Source organism: Trematomus bernacchii, unplaced genomic scaffold, assembly GCF_902827165.1.
Source record: "Trematomus bernacchii unplaced genomic scaffold, fTreBer1.1, whole genome shotgun sequence".
NCBI lineage: Eukaryota > Metazoa > Chordata > Actinopteri > Perciformes > Nototheniidae > Trematomus > Trematomus bernacchii.
The window spans coordinates 273,249-295,461 of NW_022987591.1; the positions used below are offsets into that span (position 1 = coordinate 273,249).

At 41.6% G+C, this 22,213-nt stretch overlaps 1 protein-coding gene across 1 annotated transcript in view; it reads left to right on the plus strand.

Annotated features, from left to right (window-relative positions):
- myo16 (myosin XVI) overlaps positions 1–22,213 on the plus strand; it is an 82,491-nt gene that overhangs the window by 5,842 nt on the left and 54,436 nt on the right. Inside the window, 5 exon segments of the mRNA XM_034129114.1 lie at positions 9,072–9,142; positions 9,779–9,922; positions 16,696–16,804; positions 18,656–18,780; positions 18,941–19,066. Of these exon segments, the coding sequence (XP_033985005.1) occupies positions 9,072–9,142; positions 9,779–9,922; positions 16,696–16,804; positions 18,656–18,780; positions 18,941–19,066 (575 nt within the window).

The following is a 22,213-nucleotide window of genomic DNA, read 5'->3' on the forward strand; positions in this document are numbered from 1 at the left end:
AGCTTTCCTTAGGTGCATAATAGAGCATATCTCCCCTCTGCAGCAGCACTCCTGCCTGCTTGTCTCCCAGTAATGACACACTCAAGTACTCAGGCTCGTTTTGTGAGATCGGATACTCATAAACTTTAAGAGGTCGTCACACTCAAAAGGACATTGATTTTTTTGTCTAACCTCACTGTCTTTTCTTTTGACTATGCCAGTCATTTGCCAGTCGTTTACCCAGCTGTCCGGGTGTATCTGTGTCACTCCTACCAGCAGCCTTTGCAGGTCACTGTGTTAATCTCTGCTCTCTGGCTGCCAATTAGGTTCAGATGGGGTCTGAGGAAGCAGCTGGTGGTTCAGCCAGACAGAAAACAGGGTTCCTTGGCTTGGCATGAATCAGATCTGATACATCTCTGTCTGCGTGATAGATTTCACTTTATCAGACTTGTTGAGTATGAGGGTCACTTGAACGTTTTGTATTTCATTTATGTTACCCTGTGTTGGCCTGCCTTGTTCTTGCAGTGTCTCTTTCTGAGTTAACACTTGTTTGGGTGGATCAGTACTATCAATATCTTGACAATAGTTCTCGAGCGTTCCTCACTTGACTTCATTTGATGACAACTCACTTTTTCATACTGTGCTGCTTAAAGTGGACCCATCATGCTATATTTAAATGATATATTGTAGGGCCATACCTATATAAGGTATATTTATACGTTTCTGTTTTCAAAATACCAAACAGATCATGCATTTTAGCTATGCCTCATTTCGCTCTATGTGCTGTTTGCTGTCTACGGGGCTGATCTCTGTGAGCTGCAGCTGACCACGCCCCCCTGCAGGAGAGGAGAGCCGTGCTCTGATCAAGTCAAGAGGGGGAGAAAAAAAGATCGTTGTTCATTTGTTTTAAAGCTCAATAAATAACAAAGAAGACCTTTGACCGGCACTTTTCTAATTTTGTCCGGAAGATTTAAACTTTAACGGACATCTTGACCGGCGAAAGAAACTGAAACTGAAACTCTGCCGCACGGTCCCCTCGTTCCTTGGAAGAGGTGGAGAGGTGGGTGTTTGTCATCTGCTGGTGGACTAACCGGAGAGAATTACAGTGCTTGCCTCGACGGGGAGGGATTGCATTGAATTAAAGCAGCGGGAGCAAACGCTTGCCTCGGGGAGGGAGAAAGAAAGCCACAGCGGAGAATAAACAGAAGGGTAACCATGGTAACTATGGGCGGGAAGTCTTCTTCGCTGCTTTTGTGGCAGACTACAGCGCCACTTACAGGCCTGGCATATGTACTACAGCGTCTCCAGCGCTTTCGAGCGGCAATGGCCGGCCGTGGCCCAACCTCACATTCCCCTGATAGGTGGAGAGTTGGCCCAATAGCCGTAGCGCCACTTCTGTGACGACATAGAAGTGTTCAAATCTGGATCAGTCTGTATCAGATCCGTTGCAGCCCCTTTTTTAGAGATTTGGGTATGGAGGAAAATAGAGAGGGTTGTGTTTTCTGACACTTGGTGAGTTCCCTGGAACACCGGGGACACATATTCATGTATAAAAGACGTACAAAAGTGCATTTTGCATGATAGGTCCCCTTTAAGTTGGTTCTCCCTTTTTCTTTTTTGTACACAGTGATGGGGTTTTTCCTAAACTTGTACTTTCCCCAGAGTAATGTGGCAGTCCAAAGGTGTTAATCTGGTTGGTAGAGGTAAAAACTGAAGAGATTTGTATTCTTACTTACTTGACAATGCCAAGATCCACTCGTGTCTTGCCTAGAAAGCAGAACTTTTAACTCTTTGTGATGCAGATTGATCATCGTATCTGTATCAGATGATACCAGAAAAATATTGCAATTTCTTAATTATTTTATGCTTTCCGCATTATCGTTAAAGGGATTCATGAGAGGAAGGATTAAGTGTGGAGTGCGAGACTAATGGACTCATCGTATGGAGCCAACAAAGGAATGAACGATGTGTTAACTGATATCATTGCTGTCATCTTGAATGAACTGAACACTTCTTAATTTGATTAGTTTTCAATTCTCAGCCCTGTGTTCCCCAGCTTGTGGAAAATAATGAAACAATGGATGAAAAGATGGTTTTGGCAACTAATCATTGTTTTTCAAATTAAATAAGACCGGGAGAAATAAAAGGAGAGGTAAAAAGAAGGGAAAGCAATCGGGTGAACGTTTTAATTAAAACCTGTTTTCAGTGAGCTGGGTTTAGAAAATGTGCAGAAACTCAGTCTGCTGACAAGGCAGCAGGTAATCAGAGATCTCTCACACACAGTCACACAAGGATGTATTTCTTATCGGTCGTATTTTACAGGAAATAAGATGAATGAGATAGTGGCAGGATGGAGAACAAAGGCAAGGTTGACCACAAAGGTAAAAGGAAAAATTGCAAAGACAAAGACATGTAAAAGCAGCAAAAACAGAAGCGTTAAGTTAGGAAGGATATTGAACGGTAAGGGGTAAAATAACTACCTGGACCACACAGCCCAATACTATAGGAGCAATACTGTATACCTAATTTCCTTTCTCCATTCACATCTGTCCTATGTAAACATCTGGCTCACTTGCGTTTGACATTTGGGGAAATTGCTTTTCCCAAACCAATCTCTTAACTTCATGAAAGAAAGACACAAGTGGAACGGGAGCAGCTGTTGGCTTGTAGGCATGTAACTTACAATATATTTGTATTATGTCTTCCCCTTTCAACTAAATAATGATATTAAATATGACATTTGGATGTCTGTTGTACTCGTGGTGACCAGTCCTGGCAAAACACAATGTGAGAAAAGTTGATTTGCAAACACTTAAGCAATTCAGTTACATTTCTGAGGACAATTTAGTAAGAGTCTGAGTGGACTGTAGTATCACATCATCTGGGACACATGTACTTGGAATGACACATGTATGGTTTGAAAACCCATCTTGTAAAAACTTTACAGGTTAGACAACAACCCATGTTGATAGCTAATTGTTCTTTTGTCAAACAGCCCCATTCTTACTAATATATTTATCACATTTTCTATGGGTAAACATATTTGTTAAATCCTCTGACATTACTATATTTGTTTGGTTTCATGCATGTGTGTGCATGTGCCGGTTTTCTTTTAGACACACATGCAATTCGACTCTAAAGCATCCGGGAGCTCTACCGTTATTGATCAGAGTATAGATCCAGTCCTTCAGGCACAGCGCAGGGACTCGGACTGCAATCAGTTCTCCATAGCGGGGAAGTGAAGCCAGCAGAGGTAATAGTCATAGGTAATAGCTTCCAGATTTGAGTGGTGTTTTGAAGCTTTGCCTTAGACACAATTCATAAAACTGAATCACAGCACGGCTAAAATAAGAACATGTGCACCATGTCTAGTGTTATATACAGTATGTATTGTTCAGCCATTAGTGTTAATGCACTCACCACCCCCACATTAGTGCAGCAAAGCTTCTTCACAAATGGAGCAGACACTTTTCATGGAAAGTTAAAATAGGGATTTGCTCTATTAAATCACTCCTAAATACCTGGTAAAGGTTCCCCTAATGCTCACAATTGATCCAATTTATTACACAATCAAATTGTATTAATCACAACCTGTCAGGGTTGTGTACGCAGGTATATGCTAAACTGTATTTCTCTGCACTTTGTTATAGTTTGTGTGTCCTATATTCTCGGGTAAACACCTTGTAAGTGTGCTTACTGTGCTAGAGAGTATCATGGATGAAGTTAAAAATGTACCACTCGGAGTGGTCGGGATGTTTCTACTGTGATATGAAACTCCAGATATTTAGCTTGTAGTTTATTATTAGTCAGATTAATAGATTAAACACTCAGGTGTCATGTGGAGAAAACATGTCAAATTGTTAATGTGAGAAATGTAAGATTATGAAAATATATGTATATAGTCTCAGAAAAACACCAACCAGACAGGGAAGTGGAGAGACCTATAATATGGATGTTAGAGGACAACATTGATATGTTTCTACAATTGAGTGATTGAAGCCATGTCAACAGTGTTGTGGTTTTGACAGAACTGGGTCTAGGCCCACAGAGGTGTTAGAGAAATAAGTCATGATAGCTTTAACTGAAATCCAATTGAAACCTTAAAACTCTCAGTCTGATACAGCAGGGATCCCTTTAGTGCCAACTGCAGCCTCCTGCAGCATATTGAACATTCACACCGGCACAGCCTAGTGTTTCTCTGAGCTTCTAAAATTACATTTCTGGTTCACTTGATGACTCATCGCTGAACCTTTTTATATAACAGTTTGCAAAGGATCGAAGCCAGCATGAAACATAAAAGTACTTTATTAAATAATCTTCTCACAAAGCTCATTAAAAATAAATGTAGACGTCTTCCTTCTATGTTTGAGTATTTGGATTAAACCAAGTGGGAAGAATGTGTAATGACACTCCTTTCCCCAATATGGTCAGCACATAGTATTTAGGGGTTGAAACAAATTCACTGTGTTTACTGTGAATGTTTTATCAATGTCATCCATAAAATCATTTCATATCTCAACAAGTGGGCAGGAGACCCCTGTTCCATTTCACAGAACTCCTCATACGGTAATCTGCATTCAGAGTCAAGCTTTATTGGAAAACTGTACAAGTGCCTTTTTGTCATCATGACCGAGACAATGGAAGCATGTGAAGCTCATTTCAGAAACATGGGGCAGTGAGGTGAGACAGAGCTACTCGTGAGTATGACTGTGTGATAAGGACCGGAGAGACAGCAGCATTTATAAGACTGAGGGATTTGGACAGAATCTCATACATGGCTGCAAGGAATGATGGGAGAATATGTCTGGTCGCTATATGAGAAAATTGGCAATATTTCTGTGAGTGGCATATTATGGAGGATGCATTACAGGGACTTTATTACATTCATGGAGTGTCACGGCCCAGTAGGATTTAGAGGAGCCAAATAATAAAAAGAGAGGCTGAAGAAAAGTACATTCAATATTCTACTGTATCTACAGAGCATACATCAATATAAATGTGCAATATATCTACTTCAACAAGTTCAAGATCTGCAATAAATAATATTATTATCACTTACATGGCTTTCTGTGCAGGTTTATGAGAATATGTCTTAACTAAAAAAACGTTTCAGAGGAGGAGAAAAGATAATGTATTGTGTTACCTGTCAAAGGTGTGCAATTTTCAGTATAAGCTAGAAATAATGTATTCAGGTATCGTACAAAGACGGTTAGAGGACAAAACGTCTGTCAGTCTGAATGATGAGCAGGTGAGTGGTCAGGAGTCAGAGCTGTAATATCTCCCTGTACCTGGTGTTAGCTACACTTTGCCTGTAGTCCCTGATGCATGTCGATCAATCCTCACATTATTTAGGTTGCTCTCTCAACCTCTCTCCCCCCTCTCTCTCTCTTTTCCACTCTGCTACCGGTTCCTATCTGGTTTCCATGGAAACTCCACATACTTCTCGAACAGCTGTTTTGCAATTTTCCACAAAATGACAGCCGACTTTGCTTCTAAACCCACTCTCCATTCCCCTATCAGTAGCCTCCTAATAAAGGGGTAACTAACACACAGAAAACACACAAACACACTCCGAAACTCACAGCTACATATAGAAGTTTAACATAGAGATAAAACTACTGTTGTTGCTTTGGTGCGTGCATAATACAGTTATCTAAAGATATTCATCTCTATGGTGACAAGTGTTTATTTTCTCTTTAAACTACAACGCCTAAAACACTCTTAAGATGCTCCTAAGTAGATCATTTCCTCTCGACTTTCTTGGTAGATTAACTTTTTCTAGTTAAATCACTAGATAATAGGATGTTGTATGAATAATAACACATCTCTAACTACAGTAATGTCAAAGTAGCCTGCAGTATTTATTAGCACAGCTGGAATTGACCTTAAACCAATCAGATTGGTTGCCATTTACAGCAGCATCTGAGCCTTGGGACAAGCAGTCATTTGTATCCATTCTCTTATCGACTCGACACATGGCTTCTTCCCTCTGTGGGTAAAATCCCAGGCCGGGGGATTTTATAATCAATATTTTAGAATGGAAGAACCCAGGGATCCACTGATGGCCAAAACGAAAAGGGTGAATGATTACATTGAGTGAAACCTGTTGAAATGTTCATATAGACTACTGAATACACAGGAAACAATATGTGATCCTACTTTTTTAGTTACACTGCTTTCAAACGAATGATTGACATGTTTACCTAATAATGCTGTCAATATCACTAATGCAAAAAGCAAATAGACACAGTTGATCCCTGGGTTTTACAAAAAGACTACAATCTAGGTTGATTTTGAAAAATCTGCCAATGGTACAACCGTGCTATTGATCTCTAATGGCCATATCGCCGCCAGACAAATGCTTTGCTTATTGCTGTATCTATTGACCTTTCACCTTTATTTAGACAAATCCAATGCCATAAAACTCTGGTAGATCCACGCATCAATGACCAATACTAACTGGCTCTAAAAATTGGGAAGTTGTCAGACCAGAGCGATCCTTACTATGGAAGTTATTCTATTTTTTATAAATAAATCATTCTCTAAAATGCATGCTTAAAAATGACTGCTCCACATTAGCCATGAGCAGCCCTGTAATATACCGTTTGATCGACAGGAAAGCAAGAGCATTATCTATTCCCTGGTGACGACTTTAGTGCTTGATGAGCCATAATTGGGGGTTTACGGTCGGTGCCCTACAGTATGTTGAGGAGACGGGAGATAATTGTTCTGATTGACTTAAAAGGTTGGCCAGTTTGTTTCTCAGCAACCGTTTAAAGGCCATTAAGCACTGGTGGCTATTAGAAGAGTGGGAACATGCCTGTGCACAGTATGTGTTCGGTATGTGTACATATGCTTAGTATCTTAACTGATAAGTGAGCTGATGACAGCATTGATAATGGATAAATGCTAAAGTAATCTCTCAATGGTTCAAAATTTAATTAATTTGCTTAATTACATCTTTGTAAATGTTATTCTTTCAAAACATGGATGTTTCTCAAACTGTGGCAGATTTAATAAGTAGGGTTGCAGTTATTTTTATTACATATCTATACTGATATTTTTTACAGACTTAATGTGTTATATATTGTAAGTGAGTATGTATGGGGTCTGGCGGTGGGTGGGTAAAGGCATGACACACTGAACATGGTCATCTGTGTTTATGAAATATACAAATGACGGAGGTTAACCTATATGTTTATGCACACAGATACACGCCTTTATACTTTGTGGTGCCATTGAATTGTATGTTTAACCAACGACTTTAAAGACAGTTTCTTTCAGATTTGATAAGGAGGGTTTTTTGCAAAGCTGTTGATAAATACTTCAATTGTTTTACTTACATTGTGTTCATGCTTGCAGCAATGATTAAACATGTTGTAGGTTCAGACAGAAGCAGAGAGTTTGGTATTTGATCTGAGGGGAGAAGAGAGTGTAACAGCTGTATCTTGGTAATGAGGTTAGCAAGTCATAGACCGGTACATGTTCAGTAATCATCGAGACTGTGTCAAGTAGAGTGTGTTAAATCAGACGTATAATCGTTTGTGAGGCCATAATAAAGTTCTTTATTTTTTGCGTCATCATTATAATCAGGGGTCACTTGTGTCACAAAGCATATTTGCGTACCGACGTACTTGTGAAGCTTTTCCAGAAGGCGGTTAGATCACCGGACGACAGAGACAGGGCTGCTGGTAACGTCGGTCTGTACAGCAGCGCTGCGCTAAAACAGCTGATCACAACGTTCACACGCTCTGTGGTCACGAAGCTGTACTCCACTCTACATAATGACCCTTTAATTAAAATGACCTCATGGGGGTCATCAACAGGCTTCATTAGCTAGAATTATCACCACCGTAATTACCGTGGTTTCTGTCTTCAGCCGGTAGTTTCCAGCTTAAAGGTGTGTGTGTGTGTGTGTGTGTGTGTGTGTGTGTGTGTGTGTGTGTGTGTGTGTGTGTGTGTGTGTGTGTGTGTGTGTGTGTGTGTGTGTGTGTGTGTGTGTGTGTGTGTGTGTGTGTGTGTGTGTGTGTGTGTGTGTGTGTGTGTGTGTGTGTGTGTGTGTGTGTGGTGTGTGTGTGTGTGTGTGTGTGTGTGTGTGTGGTGTGTGTGTTGTGTGTGTGGTGTGTGTGTGTGTGTGTGTGTGTGTGTGGTGTGTGTGTGTGTGTGTGTGTGTGTGTGTGTGTGTGTGTGTGTGTGTGTGTGTGTGTGTGTGTGTGTGTGTGTGTGTGTGTGTGTGTGTGTCAGGGACTTGGCAACTGGAAGGTCACCAGTTCAAGTCCCGGCAAGACCAAGTGCTACAGAGGTGTCCCTGAGCAATGCGCCGTTCATAATGGCAGCCCACTGCTCCTAACACTAGGATGGGTCAAATGCAGAGAAACCATTTTGTTACATAGTAAGTAGGCCCACTGTGTAATGACAAGTATAAAAAAATAAATCTAGTGCTGTCAGTGTCAGTAAAATCACATATGTCCAAACCCCCTCTCTCCTAGCCTCCTCTTGTTTGTCCATCCTGCTCTATTTATCTGTCACACACTCCAGTTCTCTCTCTCTCTCTCTCTCTCTCTCTCTCTCTCTCTCTCTCTCTCTCCCTCTCTCCTGCTCTCTGTCCTCTCTGCCCTGCTGTCTTCTCGTTCCCTTTTGGTACATGACATAAATAATATATCAGTGGTATAGTGAAATCGCTGCAACCTTGTTCAGCCTACTACTACTTTTTTTCATCTTTTATGGCTGACTGCGTGAACTTGTTTGCAGTGATCTGTGTTTCCCTCAGTAGATCTGTGTCAGTGTGTGAGTGGGTTGCTGCTCACTGGAGCTTACACTGTGTGACGTGAGGCTTTGTAACCTAGAGGCTTTCTGACCTGCTGCTGGGACAAGGAGCTACCAAACACACACACCCCTAACACTGATCCACACTGACACGTCGTGGACAGTCAGAGGACACGCAATGCACATTGGTTCTGATAGAGTGGCAGTGATTAGTGCGTGTGTGTGTAAGTGTGTTAGGCTTCATGTGTCTTCACTATATGCCCTAAGCGCCCTCTCTGTCTTCACATACAGGAAGTGTTAACACATGGATGTTTGTTGTGTTACAGTGTTGCGTCTCCTGAAGGAGGGAGCGGACCCCAACACTCCCATTTCTTCCGGCGGATCTTTGCTACACCTGGTAACACGCACCAAAACAAATACAGACAAAAAATTACAGTTTTGTGCACTTTTCATGCAATTACAGCTAATCAAGTCAATTGTATTATTATCACCCCCTGTCAAGATTAAGTCATATTAAAAAAAAAAAAAAATCTTTTTACAAGAAATGTTTACTTTGTTTTGAGATATTAATAAATAGTGTGATATAGTTATTTAAATGCCTAATAAATCATACTTTAATTACAATATACCTTTATTTGTATTACACAGGAGATGCTTTTCTTTCCCCCTGCTATGTATATCATATAGGTCAACTCTACCTCCTAATTATTATTTTTTATTCTTTCAAAGTGATTTATGACATATTCTTTTTAATAATTGTAAAACTAGAAAACATGCATTAATTAAAAAATGTTGCAGCAAAAATGGTGGCTGTTTTTAAGTCCCAATAACTGTTCTCCATGCCTTTTATCACTTAGCATTTTACCCCTGTAGCAATACAAGTGTGAAGTTGTTAAAATTGTTGTACAATACATTTTTCACATTATTATGCAGTGAACCACTCATGTGCACTGTTTATTGTTAGCAGTGCTTCAGGAAATGTACATATTTGAAAAGTAATTATAATGCCATCCGCTGTGCTTTCATCCTGCAGTGTGCTCGCCATGACAACGTGTTTGCGGCAGAAGTTCTGATTGAGCGAGGCCTGAACGTGAACCTGCAGGACGAAGACCTGTGGACCGCCCTGCACGTGGCGTGTGTGTGCGACCATGCAGACGTGGTGCTGCTCCTGCTGCTGGTAAGACACACACATGCAAACATGAACACCTGGTATATTGGGCGAATAACAGCCATTTGCATGCATCAATGGACACACATTTTGTAATTAAGTTATTTTCTCGCTATTCCAAGCGTCTCCACTACAAATTAGATCAGTGTTTTCGGAAAGTGTCGACATACTAGCTCCACGTTTAGAATCAGCTCCGAGCCATTGGCCGTGTTTACATTAGTCAACTAGAAATGTCTTTTCAAGTTGAGCCTTTTGGATTACTGAGGGTCTGAAACACGACTTTCTATTCTCCCACAAAACCCAGCTGAATAAGATGAGAACATTTATTATGTGGGCATTAGCATGATATCAAAGGGAGAGCCTGCTCTGCGGAGGATGTTCCCAGCTCCTGTCGGGTCTGTCTTGACGGAGCTGCAGTCGTACTGATTAGGTCCATGACGAGAGCGGGGCCAGCTGCAGGGGAGGGGGTGCACCTCCAGCCGAGTCACTCAGTGGGCTGGTTCTGTTCTGCTGGTGCTGATTAGACCCAGGGAGGGTTCACTGTATCCAGTACAGGCTGGTTCTGCTGATTGGGTCCTGAGTGATTGCTAGCTGTTTGTCTGCGGGGCAGGAAGGAGACGTCCCTGAGAGGAATGGATGTTTGAAGATCTGCCAGCGCAAAGTGTATCTGTCAGTCTGTATGACTGCTGCTTCATGTGTATGTTTGTGTATTTGCATGTATTTCATTTCCTTCAAAGCAAAGACTCATGCAGGCGGCCTAGCTTGTAAAGGAGGCTGTGCTATAGATACGCCAAATGCAATTTATGCAGTGAGTTATGCTTTCATGATACGCAATACCACGGGTGAGAGGGAGAGAGATTTCATTCTGGTGCCTTGGAGGCAGTATCGAAATGTCTCCCATACACTACCAAGTCAGAACCAGTTCCTTATAAATGAGGTCATAGTTATTTACTGTTGGAAGAGAGCAGGCGGTGAAGAAAAAAGGGTTAGAAAATCTGTAAGAAAAATAGGAAATCAGATTTAACACTGTGAAAAGTTCAAACATTTTCCAAGCAACACCAAAACATATCTTCAGCTTTCACAGCTATTTGACTGTGTTCATGTGAATATGCCCTTGTGCGTGTCTCTGCGGTTTTGAGTGGACTAGCCAAGTAAGAAATGTATAAAAGTATACATTTTCCATAAGGATGCACAATATGATCGACTTATTTGTGTCCCTTTAGGGTAAGATAAGCCCTTGAGTTTCTTTCCTGGTACCATCGGCAGGAAACCCCAATGCTCTTCCTGTCTAACGGTAAAAATAGCTTCAGTCAAGCAATATTTCCGATAGAGATGCAGTATCCCTTTTCTTCTATCTATTCATTTTGACAACCATCTTCTCCGCGAACCGTGCCAGTGCTCAGTCATTCATTTTGTACTCAAGCTGCAGCCTTATCAGAATTGTAAGTGTGGGATCTTCCCTCTGAATATAACAGGTTTCTTTTTTAATGGGAAGTGGAATTGTGGTCTCGCCAGAGGAGCTTGACTGGCAGCTTTATCTTTGATTGGCAATATGTACTAATCTGTTGTGTCCTCCTCCTCCATCTCTTCCTGCGCTTCCCTCCCCTCGTCCTCTGCCTATGTCCTTGATTTCCTGTCTCCAGTTCCAGGGAGTTTTTTTTTGCTGACTGAGATGTTACCAAGCTTTTCTCGTGAGTAAAGGAGGAGAGGTTGATTAGAAGTCATTGTGGCACAGCGTCCGGATTGGCAGAAATGTTAATTCTCTTATCTCCTGCCTCCAAACAGCAGGGGAGGAAGTAAGCCATTTCTAAACTGTCTCATTCCCACTCCATTTCTAAATACACTCCTAAAGCTACTCCGAGCTCCAGCTCTGTTAAATTGTTGGTCATTGAGAACCTGCCAGGATGAACTGACTGTTCAGAATAGAAAACATGACAGGGTGTGTAGGCTTTATGACTGATTCCACTCAAATATGACATTGTTAGTGTAATATTCAATGGGGAATACTGTGTGATTAACTAACAAAACCCGATAGACCTTTACATTTTCATAAAGATTTCAATGTAGTAGGACTTGGCATTAGGAAGCATCAACAGCGCCTCACAATCTCCATGTGCTACATTTTAGCTGACCTTTAAATTCCTCATGTGCTATCTTGTGAAACGCTGAACTGAAAAGATTTGGTAAGTGATTAGACCTAATCACAGACTGGCCCTAATTCTGATTGAAGTGTCTCCTTGAGAGGAACTACACAGTGTTGAAGATATGGACTCTTGGAGAGCATAATAATGAGTCTCTGAAACTGTTTACCACTTCAACTGATGATTTTTTGTTTTTATTCATAACAATTCTCTTTGTCCTCCTCTTTGTCATATCTTCTCTGATACTCAAATTCAGTCCCCAGACTTAAGCCAGATGTAGCAATCATTTGATCCCTGGGAGACAGGTTCTTCTCCAAATGTTATTTCTCATCGCACTGCTAAAGACCCAACGGGGTTACAGTTGTAGAAGTGACCCACTTTCATGGCTTGTAAATTATGAATTTAAAACTCCTGAACTCTGAGTCCTTTGAAGTCAAATTATTAACAGTAAGCCCCCGGCTGCACCGAACTCCACATCCCACCAGTTGAATTTGGTAGATTTCTTGTTGATAATGCAGCCCTCCCTCCTCCGAACATGAGTTCATTAAGCAATTGTTGCACACCACTATTCTCTTTGCTCTGTAATCTGCTTTAATTGTAGTCCCAGAACTTTGAAGTCTAAAACATTTTTTGGATTTCTAAGTATTTGTGCTTATATTTCAATTCAAATAAATACTTTTTCAACCGACTCTTGGTTAGATATATTGAAATAAATGTATTTATCTTAAAACATTTGAGGAAATATTTAATGTTGTTGTGAAGATTTGTCCTCAGTTTTATGTTTGTTAACATGACAGTAGGTTGTGTTATCCTTGCATTAGATTCCTCATCAAGTCAATGTGCAATCACAACAGAAAGCACTGACACATGCCATGTGGTGATTTAGAAAAAAGTGTGATCATTACAGTTTTTAAAAACACATTTAAAAACTGCAGTGTGGCAGGCCACAGCTGAAATGATGTTGACAATCCTCAATTGCTTCTGATACATGTATTTGTCGCAGCTCTTTGATAATCATGTTTGAAGTTTCCTCGACACTGGAATACATTTTTGTGAAAAATATTGGTTTGTTAGTTTTTAATCAGAGAAAGCTTTGGGTTTATTTAAAAACCTTGTTAAACATGTGATTTTAGATAGGAGAGTCTAATAATAGTGTGTATGGATAGAGTGTATCCCTGCGTCGGATGCTCTCCACCGGGCTGTGACAGTGTGACTCCCCCTGGGAAAGCTTTCAGTGCATATCTGCTCGTTGTTATTGATTCTGTAACAGTCACTGCACCTAACAACTGCCATTATGAACCACGGACAGCGTAATATAAACAGATTTCCATTTCTGCCACAGCCGGGGTGGATTTATCAAAATGTGTCAAGGAGCGTGTCGGGGTCAGAAGTCAACTTGTTAACCCCTCGCAGCCTGTGAGGCCAGACAGCACCGACTCGTTTATACCTGTCAGTTCATATCATGTGAGCTCAGACACATTATTAATGTGTCTGTATCAATGGCCCACACATCACACTTACTTCACCATAATCTGCTTGTCTTGGACATAAAAGGAAATTCAGAATATTTGTTTCTGTTGTGACTGATTGTTATTGTTATCAAAGTGTGTAAAACTACTGTAGGCTTAGGAAAGCAAGTATAGCATTTTCACTTTGTATGTCCCCAGTTATAATACATGCATTTGATGTTTATTTTTTTCCTAGATTTTGAAAATACAATGACTTTTTGTATAGCTTTGCTCACAGCCAGTCACCCCAAGTGTTCATTGATTAACGCAACCAGTGATTGACCTTCTAATGCAGCAGCTACAACCCTAAAAGTGTGTGGTGTGGTAAAGTCAAGTGTGGTGTATTTCACAGAGCAAAAATAATTGGCATGTAACGTGCCTACATTCTTCTATTCTAATGATGGTTATAGAATGAAGTTAAAGAAAATGTATCAAAAGGAGTAATCTGTTGGTATTGGCATTGCTTTAAAGGTACTGGTAACAAAAATGTAACAACAAATGTTCTCTCTCTGCGCTATGTCTGACCGAAAGGGATATACATGTCTTTCTGTCAGCTGATAGCTTTATATAGCCAGACCCCTATTGACTTTTACTGAACCTTGAAGTGAATTGTCTGGGTTAGTGCACCCCTTTACTAACCACTGTGCATCACACACACACACACACACACACACATACACATACACATACACATACACATACACACACACACACACACCCCCACACACAATAACACATTTTGACCATAGACTTTATATGAAGATGTTAAAGGAGAGGTGTCATGGCCATTTCCACTGATCATAATTCCATTGTTGAGGTATACTAGAATAGATTTATACTGTGCAATTTTCCAAACTCACATTGGTTTCTCATACAGCATCTCTGTAAACTACTTGTATTCACTGAATTTCACTCTCTGCCTTTAACGGCTCGTTGTAGCTCCAAAAGCTCCAGCCCCCACCCTCCCTGTGAGCCCAGTGTGCTCTGATTGGTCGGGACGTTGTGAATCGCGCTGAGCTCCGTGGAGGTGTTGTTTCCTTGTTTAGCGATACACAGCGAAACACAGCCAAACTCATCCTGAGCACACACAAACTCACAGCCGAAGTAAAAACAATAAGTGTGGCTTGATATTGAGTAAGAAAAAGGTTGATAAACGCTGTGAGAATGGGTCTGCAGAGAGAATTTCGCCGCGATCCCAACTGTCTGTTATCAGTCTGTTATCAGCCTGCAGCCAGGGAGGAGAAATCAGCTGAGCTGCCTGTGTGTGAGGAAGTCCGTGGATTGGTCAATTTGGACCAATCAGCGGGGGCTTAACGTAACGGCTCCACGGATTGGTCCATTTGGTTCCGGGTACCGCATGACCGTATCGCGTCATAGCTCTGGGTGTGGCTTCTGGGTATCCCTACGTAGCGATACCCAGGAAGTAAACAATGGACAATGACGTATCTCCAACGAGGCGTTTTGGGGAGGTATTTTCTGTGTTAGAGTTTTACTCGCTACAGGGTGTACTTTGAGGGTTTTGACTCTGCACACCGTTTACATGCATAAAAACCTTCATAACACACAAGGGGACGGGTAATAACCGGAAAAGCATGACACCTCTCCTTTAACAGAGGCTACCAGAGAGCTGTCAGGTTTTATAAATAAGTGGATTCGGCACATATGTAAGGAATATAGATTGAGCAGTCAAATGTGTCATTCGAAGGAAAATGTAGGGGGGTGTGTGTGTGTGTGTGGGGGGGGGGGGGGTAGAGGTGGGTGGAGGGGGTGATAATAATTTGCCCTCTCTGACTCACTCATCTCATCTCTCCTGCTCTTCAAGCTGTGCTTCACGGAGCGATAAGGTTTTCTTGTTTGTGAGTAGTCACGAAGCAGCAGCTGATATTTTTTTATGTTAATTAATTCCCTTTGTTAACCCCTAACTAACCCTTATTACTGAGTGAACACAGCTCCCAGTAGACCACACAGAGGGGTGCAGTGCACAATGAAACTGCAAAGCTCACCAGAACAAATCCTCTGATAACTGGAATCAACTGCATTGTGCTGCCTTTATTGAAGTGCTCAGGATTTCTTGGATGACATTTTTTTCCTCCGAATATCCGCACAACTTTTTTGTAATTAGCAGAATCAGCAGTCGTCTTATTTATATCAATTAAAGATTGCAAGGTTGCTCTGAGGGTTTCAGGCTCAGTGTCCTTGTGGTTTTGCTGCTCTGTTTTCAGAGCACTAAGGTTAACAGCTCTTGTGTTGCTCTGTCAGTTGGCTTTCTTTGAATTTTCAGCCATTTTCTTCTCATTTTTTCCTGTCCCCAACCCTTCCCTCTCTTTCTGCTTGAGGACCAGGTCATAAATCTCTTTGCCACGCTCCAACTCGGTCGTTAGAATTCTATTAGTTGTAAATATTCAATAAGGATCCTCACTTAGAGTCCCCTGTCCCTGTTATCAGACCTGGTCCAGCTACGATCGTTACACTGGCTTGTCTTTTATGTTTAAGTCAAACAACAAGAAGCAATTTATGTCTGGATGCTGACAATTGCCTCTTGAAAAGATGTATGTTACTTCTAGTCCCCAACCCAAGAGGGGATGATAAAAGTGAAAAGGACAGAATGTAAGTCCAGGAGTACATTGTGAATATCTTGTACACATTTCTGCTCTACTGGTGAAGCATTGCAACATTTTTACAATGCAGTTGAGTTCCTCCAAAGAAAGGCAATCAATCATAGCCATATTGTGACAAACGACTGTGCTGTTGTCAGAGTAACAGTCATTAAAGCAGCCCGAGGGAAGGCCTACCATGTTATCTCATACTATAACAGTAAACACTGTGGCAGGGTCCTTGTTGAGTAAATACACATTAATCATGTCACACACTCACCCCGATGAACCAGGTAACGGTAACCAGCACCCTCGCTCTTCACCGCCCCAACCCCCCCCCCCCCGGGCCGTTTTTTAATGAGTTCTTTAATTCACTGTATTGTTTGTTAATGTCTCCATGGTTCTCCTCAGGTATACGCCTCTGGGAAGCCAAGATAATTGTGCCCACTTCATCATTGATTCGAGTCTGATGAATGACCCCGGCCAACACTCAGTTTATTTGTGTCTTCTCTGCCTTTTTTCTGCCTTGCACGTTGAAGTCCGGGGTGAATGTGCTGCTGCAGGATGTCAACGGAAACATTCCTCTTGACTACGCATCCGAGGGAACTGAGACCAGCTACATCCTCCGAAAACACCTGGAGGAAAATGGTATAACTCAACTGTTATTTGTTTTTGTGTTCCACGCATGTTATCGTCCCCCTTTCAAATAGAGAAAAATAGCAATAGTATTTCATTGAGGAAGCCAAGGGATGATTTAAATAGCTGATAAGTCATGCTCTCAGGTAACCAGGAGGTGATTTGTGTGTGTGTTTGTGTGTGAAGGTGAAGTATACCCACAGGCGTAATGATGGTGGGTTGCGATTGGGGCTCTTGTCTCCCACAGAGAAAGTAGAAGGTCAACACAGGAGAGGCGAATCCATGAGATAAAGGCAAAGGCAGGTTGGAGGCACACAGGGACAAACGTATTGGGACCAGAGATGGTGACGGAGGGGGAGGCAGGGCAGAATGCCAGAGAAATACAGAGAGACAGAGAAAAAGGGGAACAGGAATCATGCTGACAAAGCTAGACAGAAACAGATATAGACACTGATGGAGGGTCTCCCCTCATCCATCTGCCATTGGCCACAAGTTCACATGACAAATGCCAGCTTCTGAATGCAGACAGCTAACTCATCAAAGCTCCGACCACACATACTGTACACACCCACACCCACACACCCAGTCTCACTTTCTGACTCCCAAAGCACTGCATTTTTTGAGACTGTTCTCTGCCTCTGTCTGCCCAACCCCATGGTGCTCTCCCTCCTGCCTAGCTTCAGCTCCCATGATACCCCCCCCCCCCATCACACTGGGCTTTGCCACCATGAAACACGCATAGGCTCACCCTGTTCTGTTGCTATAGCAACTTGGTTTTACAGTTTCCATTCCCACTTAGTTTCTGTGTTTGTGGGAAAAAGACAAACTGTACATGTGTCTCCACACCAGCAAGAAGTAGAAATGTTGTTTTCCTACTTGTTGTCTTAGCTCAAGTCGTTTGTCTTTTTGTTGACACCGTTTTTTCTCAATGTATTGACACAGAATAGAACAAGAACTTTCTTCTTATGTTAATGTCTCCATGAGCATGTCTTCAAAAGCTTCACATCCAGTGGCTCTCATTTGTTTACAAAGACAAACTCATTGATTAGCTAATCCAACCAGTCTACTCTGAAAAGTCCCATTAGTTAGTTCCCTGGGGCTAAACTATAGATTGATTGAAAATCTATTCCTGCTATTACCGCAACCAAAGTCTGATCCAGTGTGTGTATGTGGTTAGTTGGCAGTGCATTGATCTTCATAGTTTTTGGATAGACCTTGTGTCAGTGAGATTAGTGACTGAAGCCCTGTATTGATCAACCTCCTGATTTATTTGTATTGATTTGTCATCAACATAAGGATCACTTATAGCCATCCTTTAATCCGCCAGGCTTGATAAGTGTGTTATGCAGTTTTGAATGTGTTCACACGGATGCTACATAAACAGCCAACATCCTCCCTAAAATGTGATTCTGTAGTTGTGTTGTAATACAGTTTGACCCTGTATGACCACTATCAGATAAAGTCATCCTGAAGGCAAATTCTGTTGAAAAATAAAGTTCTGCATAAAACTGGGTTATATTTATATGCAAAATGTGTCAGACCCCTTTACCTAAATGCAACCCATCCCTAGATATTGTGAAAGCCAGTAAACTAACTTTGAACCTGTGAATGAGGTTAAAAGGATGTGTTGGACAGTTTGGGAAATATGCATTATTGCCTTCTTGTTTAGAGTTAGATAGATAAGACACATAACAGAACATTTTCTTTGAAGTCAAGCTAGCTGTTTGACTGGGTCCCAGTTGCTATGCTGGAAGCCAATGAAATGCCTTTCCGTTGCGACACTAAACGTCCCCTGACTATAGACTCTTTAACACAAAGATATGAGAGTACTTACTCTAACATGTGTCTCTATTGTGTTTTTAGGTGTGGATGTGTCATCCATGCATGCAATGAAGATGCAGAGACCAAGCACAATGCTGTCTGATGTGAGACAGCTTGTAGCCAAGGGGGAAAGCATCAACCAGCCCAATGATGACGGGGTCACTCTGGTGAGTAAGGTCACATGGTGTCAGTGTGTGTGAGTTGACCCCATTGTGTGTCTATTCCCCTGGTTTTGGATTATTGTTTTTTATTAGATACTGAAGCTTCAACTTTCTGCTCTCATAACTTTATCATTCCTTCTTTCTCTCTCTCTCTCTCTCCCTGAAGATCCACATAGCGACCGCCAGTGGTTATAGAGAAGTGGTTTCTGTGTTGTTGGAGAGCGGGGCGGACCCTCATCCTGCTGACAACAACTTCTGGACCCCTCTTCACCTGGCTGCTAAATATGGAAAGGTAACTCACAGCTGCTCAACAAATTGTCAAAATGCTTTTAATGAAGTAGTTTCCTAATTTAACCTCCTGTAGCTGAATTGATCGGATGTGATGAAGTCATTAATGAAATAACGAGGAGATTATTGACGGATTGATTGTTCCTCCGAGGCAGTTGCCCCCGGTTACCCTGCACACACTCTGATAAACTTCTCTTTTTGGGCCTATTGATCAGAAACAGTCAAACTGCTGGCACAGAGCAGCACTGCAAATGCATTTGTTACAGCATTTTATATTAGCAGTTTAATGGTCTCTCTTAGTGGAAAGGAGATTGATTTCTAGACGGGGCGGAGGAGAGCTTTTGGAGCAATGAGATCTGGAGGTTTGGAAGGGTTCCAACTATGAAGGAGAGGAAGTGATCACATTCACATCTTGCTGACCCAACTGTATATTTAATTACATTTCTGGGCTGTGTGCTGTGGCTGCTGACAAAGAGAATTCATTCAGTTGGTGGTATTAAGAGTCGCACTCTAGTTCTTTGGTTCATCTACCCCGAAGCCATGTTTCTTTTCTCCTACTAGAGTGGGTTTTGAAAATTCTTGCTACTCTGTTAGCTCGCTGCTTTTTTCGGTTTCATTCATGCAGTTCTGCTTCCTTTTTTATTCCTCTCGCACAATCCTTCATCCATTTGTTGGATGAAAAAATAATCAGTATTCAGTCGATATACAGTAGATGTACAATCTTCTAAATGGACTTATAACCTCCTTGTGTCTTTGTTTTGAGACTTTCTGCATACTCAATTACTCTGTGTGAGTGTGAGTAATATGTAAGTGCATCTGACTGAAGAGTGGCAGTCTAGAGGATTGCAGAATCGATTGGCTGCCCTTACAGTGCTAAATCACCTCAGCCATCGGCTCTTTACTGGTGCCAGTGCTCTGCCTCATGCATACCAAAGACTCCCTGGGCCTTCTTAACTCTCACTTCCTGTCACCGTTCCCTTATACTGACAGTGACACGTCAGTAATGTAGGACAGTGCGGGTTTAAGATGTGTGTATATATGCAGCAAACTAGAACCCAAGAAGAGTTTTGCTGATATGAGGCACATGCAGACTGTTGCCTGGAAACACTTGCTGGCAACTGTAACACTAGCTGGTATGTTAAACCCAAAGACCCCCTTCTGCAATGTGCCGTACGTACTACACTCACCCTTTAAGAAGATACATGACCCTATTACTGCAGTTAATTAAGCTTCCTTCTCCCGGTCTTGTGATAAGTTGGACCCTCGCTTGGCGCCCTCGGTGTGAGTCGAGGCTTTTCAAGATGTGTTCTCATGAGGAAAAGATTTTAAATAGTTTTGTGAGTGGATTCTTTAACAAAAATGACAGGATGTTTAAATACAGCCCTACTGGGATAGGATTAGTCCTTTCAGTTTTATAATGAGGTACATGTGAAACCTAGGGAAATAAAGCAGACTCCCTGAATCTGTGTACATTTCAAAAGTACCTTAAGCTCAAGATTTATTTTCAGCTCTGACAAAAATTATTAAAAGAGTATTTGGGCTCAAGCCAAAAATGGCTCTGTCTTTTTAAATCTACATCCACTCTGAGTTTGCTCCGTCCCCGCTGATCTCAATGTGATGACCTTTTCCCGATCCTCCCGACCCATTAGAGAGTTCAGATCTTGTGGTGCCACTGACGTGTGCTCAGTATTTATAGGGTGTGAGTGCAGCTGACAGTTTGTGGGCACTACAGATGCTGTAGACTCAGTAGAACTAAACAGCTGTCGACGTGGGTCACTCTGCTGAATGTGCTGAGTCATTCTCTTCTGCACTGCAGTCGATTTACTCTGCTATGGTACAAAGAAGTTCTCCTGTTTTGTAATACTCCACCAGAGCCACAGAGGGAATTTGTTTATTTATTTATTTTGTGGTTAATACTGCCCATGTTTTATAAAATGTTCTTTATGCGAGTGAAGTCCCCTTTATGGTTTTACAATGTTGAATTTGAAAGCAGTATTTTACTGAAGCATCTGCTAATCCTTTTGAATGCAATAAAACGCAGAGAAACCATAATTATAGCTTTTGGTTAGTTCTGCCAGCTTAGTTTACTTGGTTCAAACTAAATAATATGGTTACTTTCTGTTTATCGTACTCAATGCACATGTTAAGTTCAGAGAAGTGGATTGTGTGTATGTGTTTGTTCTGATATACAACCTCAATGGAACATCCTCAGTCTTTCAGTGCTTCCTCAGTGTGTGTTTTATTGCAACCGAGTGAAGTAATAAAAACTGAACAGTAGGGGGTTTATTATTTTCCCAGATTGTTTTCCCAGAATTTGCGCTTGTAAAGTTGCTGCTTGTGTTTAATTATTATCCACTGTTTTATTTTTTAAACAATTCATTTCAATGTATTCCCTAAATGACCATACAAATCAGTATGACCGATCACATAGAGCATCACCATTCTTGTATTCTATGCTGTTGAATCTCCACAGAGTCAAAGGGGGGGGGGGGGGGGGGGCAGGCAGAGAGAAGGTAATGAGAGGGGAAGGAGAACATGTCTGACAGCGAGACTGAGAGCATGTGTGAGCTAAGACTAAAAGAAAATCCTAGAGGAACAATAGAGGACAGAGGTGACAGCCATCACATGTAATAATGGTGTAAATGAGGCAAGCCTATGGGGTTCTTCAACTGTGATATGTGTTGGAAGATACACTCATTATTAAAGGATCTCTCCTGTCAGGAGCGACACTTGTATAAGCCTGTCATGTGTGACATACTCTGACTGTTTGTGCCATCTGCTCACTGTTTTAAATTCTAGGTCTGTCATATAGTATATCCTACATTTACATATACAGCAGTGTCTGTTCAGACCATCCCATTGCTTGGCCTCCAGTATCACCGCTCATCCAAATAACTTCACACTCGACACTGTATTTCTTTGGGTCCTTCACATGCCATGACATAATTGCATCTACCAGCCATGATAAAGTATTTGTGTGCAAAAGCTCACATGATCATCGACGCAGACCTAGCTGTACCCAGCATGCCGTTTGGTGGTGTAACAGTTCAAAATGATCTCTCTTAACACACTACACTGTTTACATAATAAATGAATGTGTCCCATAGGTCTCAAGAGCTTGTACTTAACATTACACTTGCGTCTTCAGCAA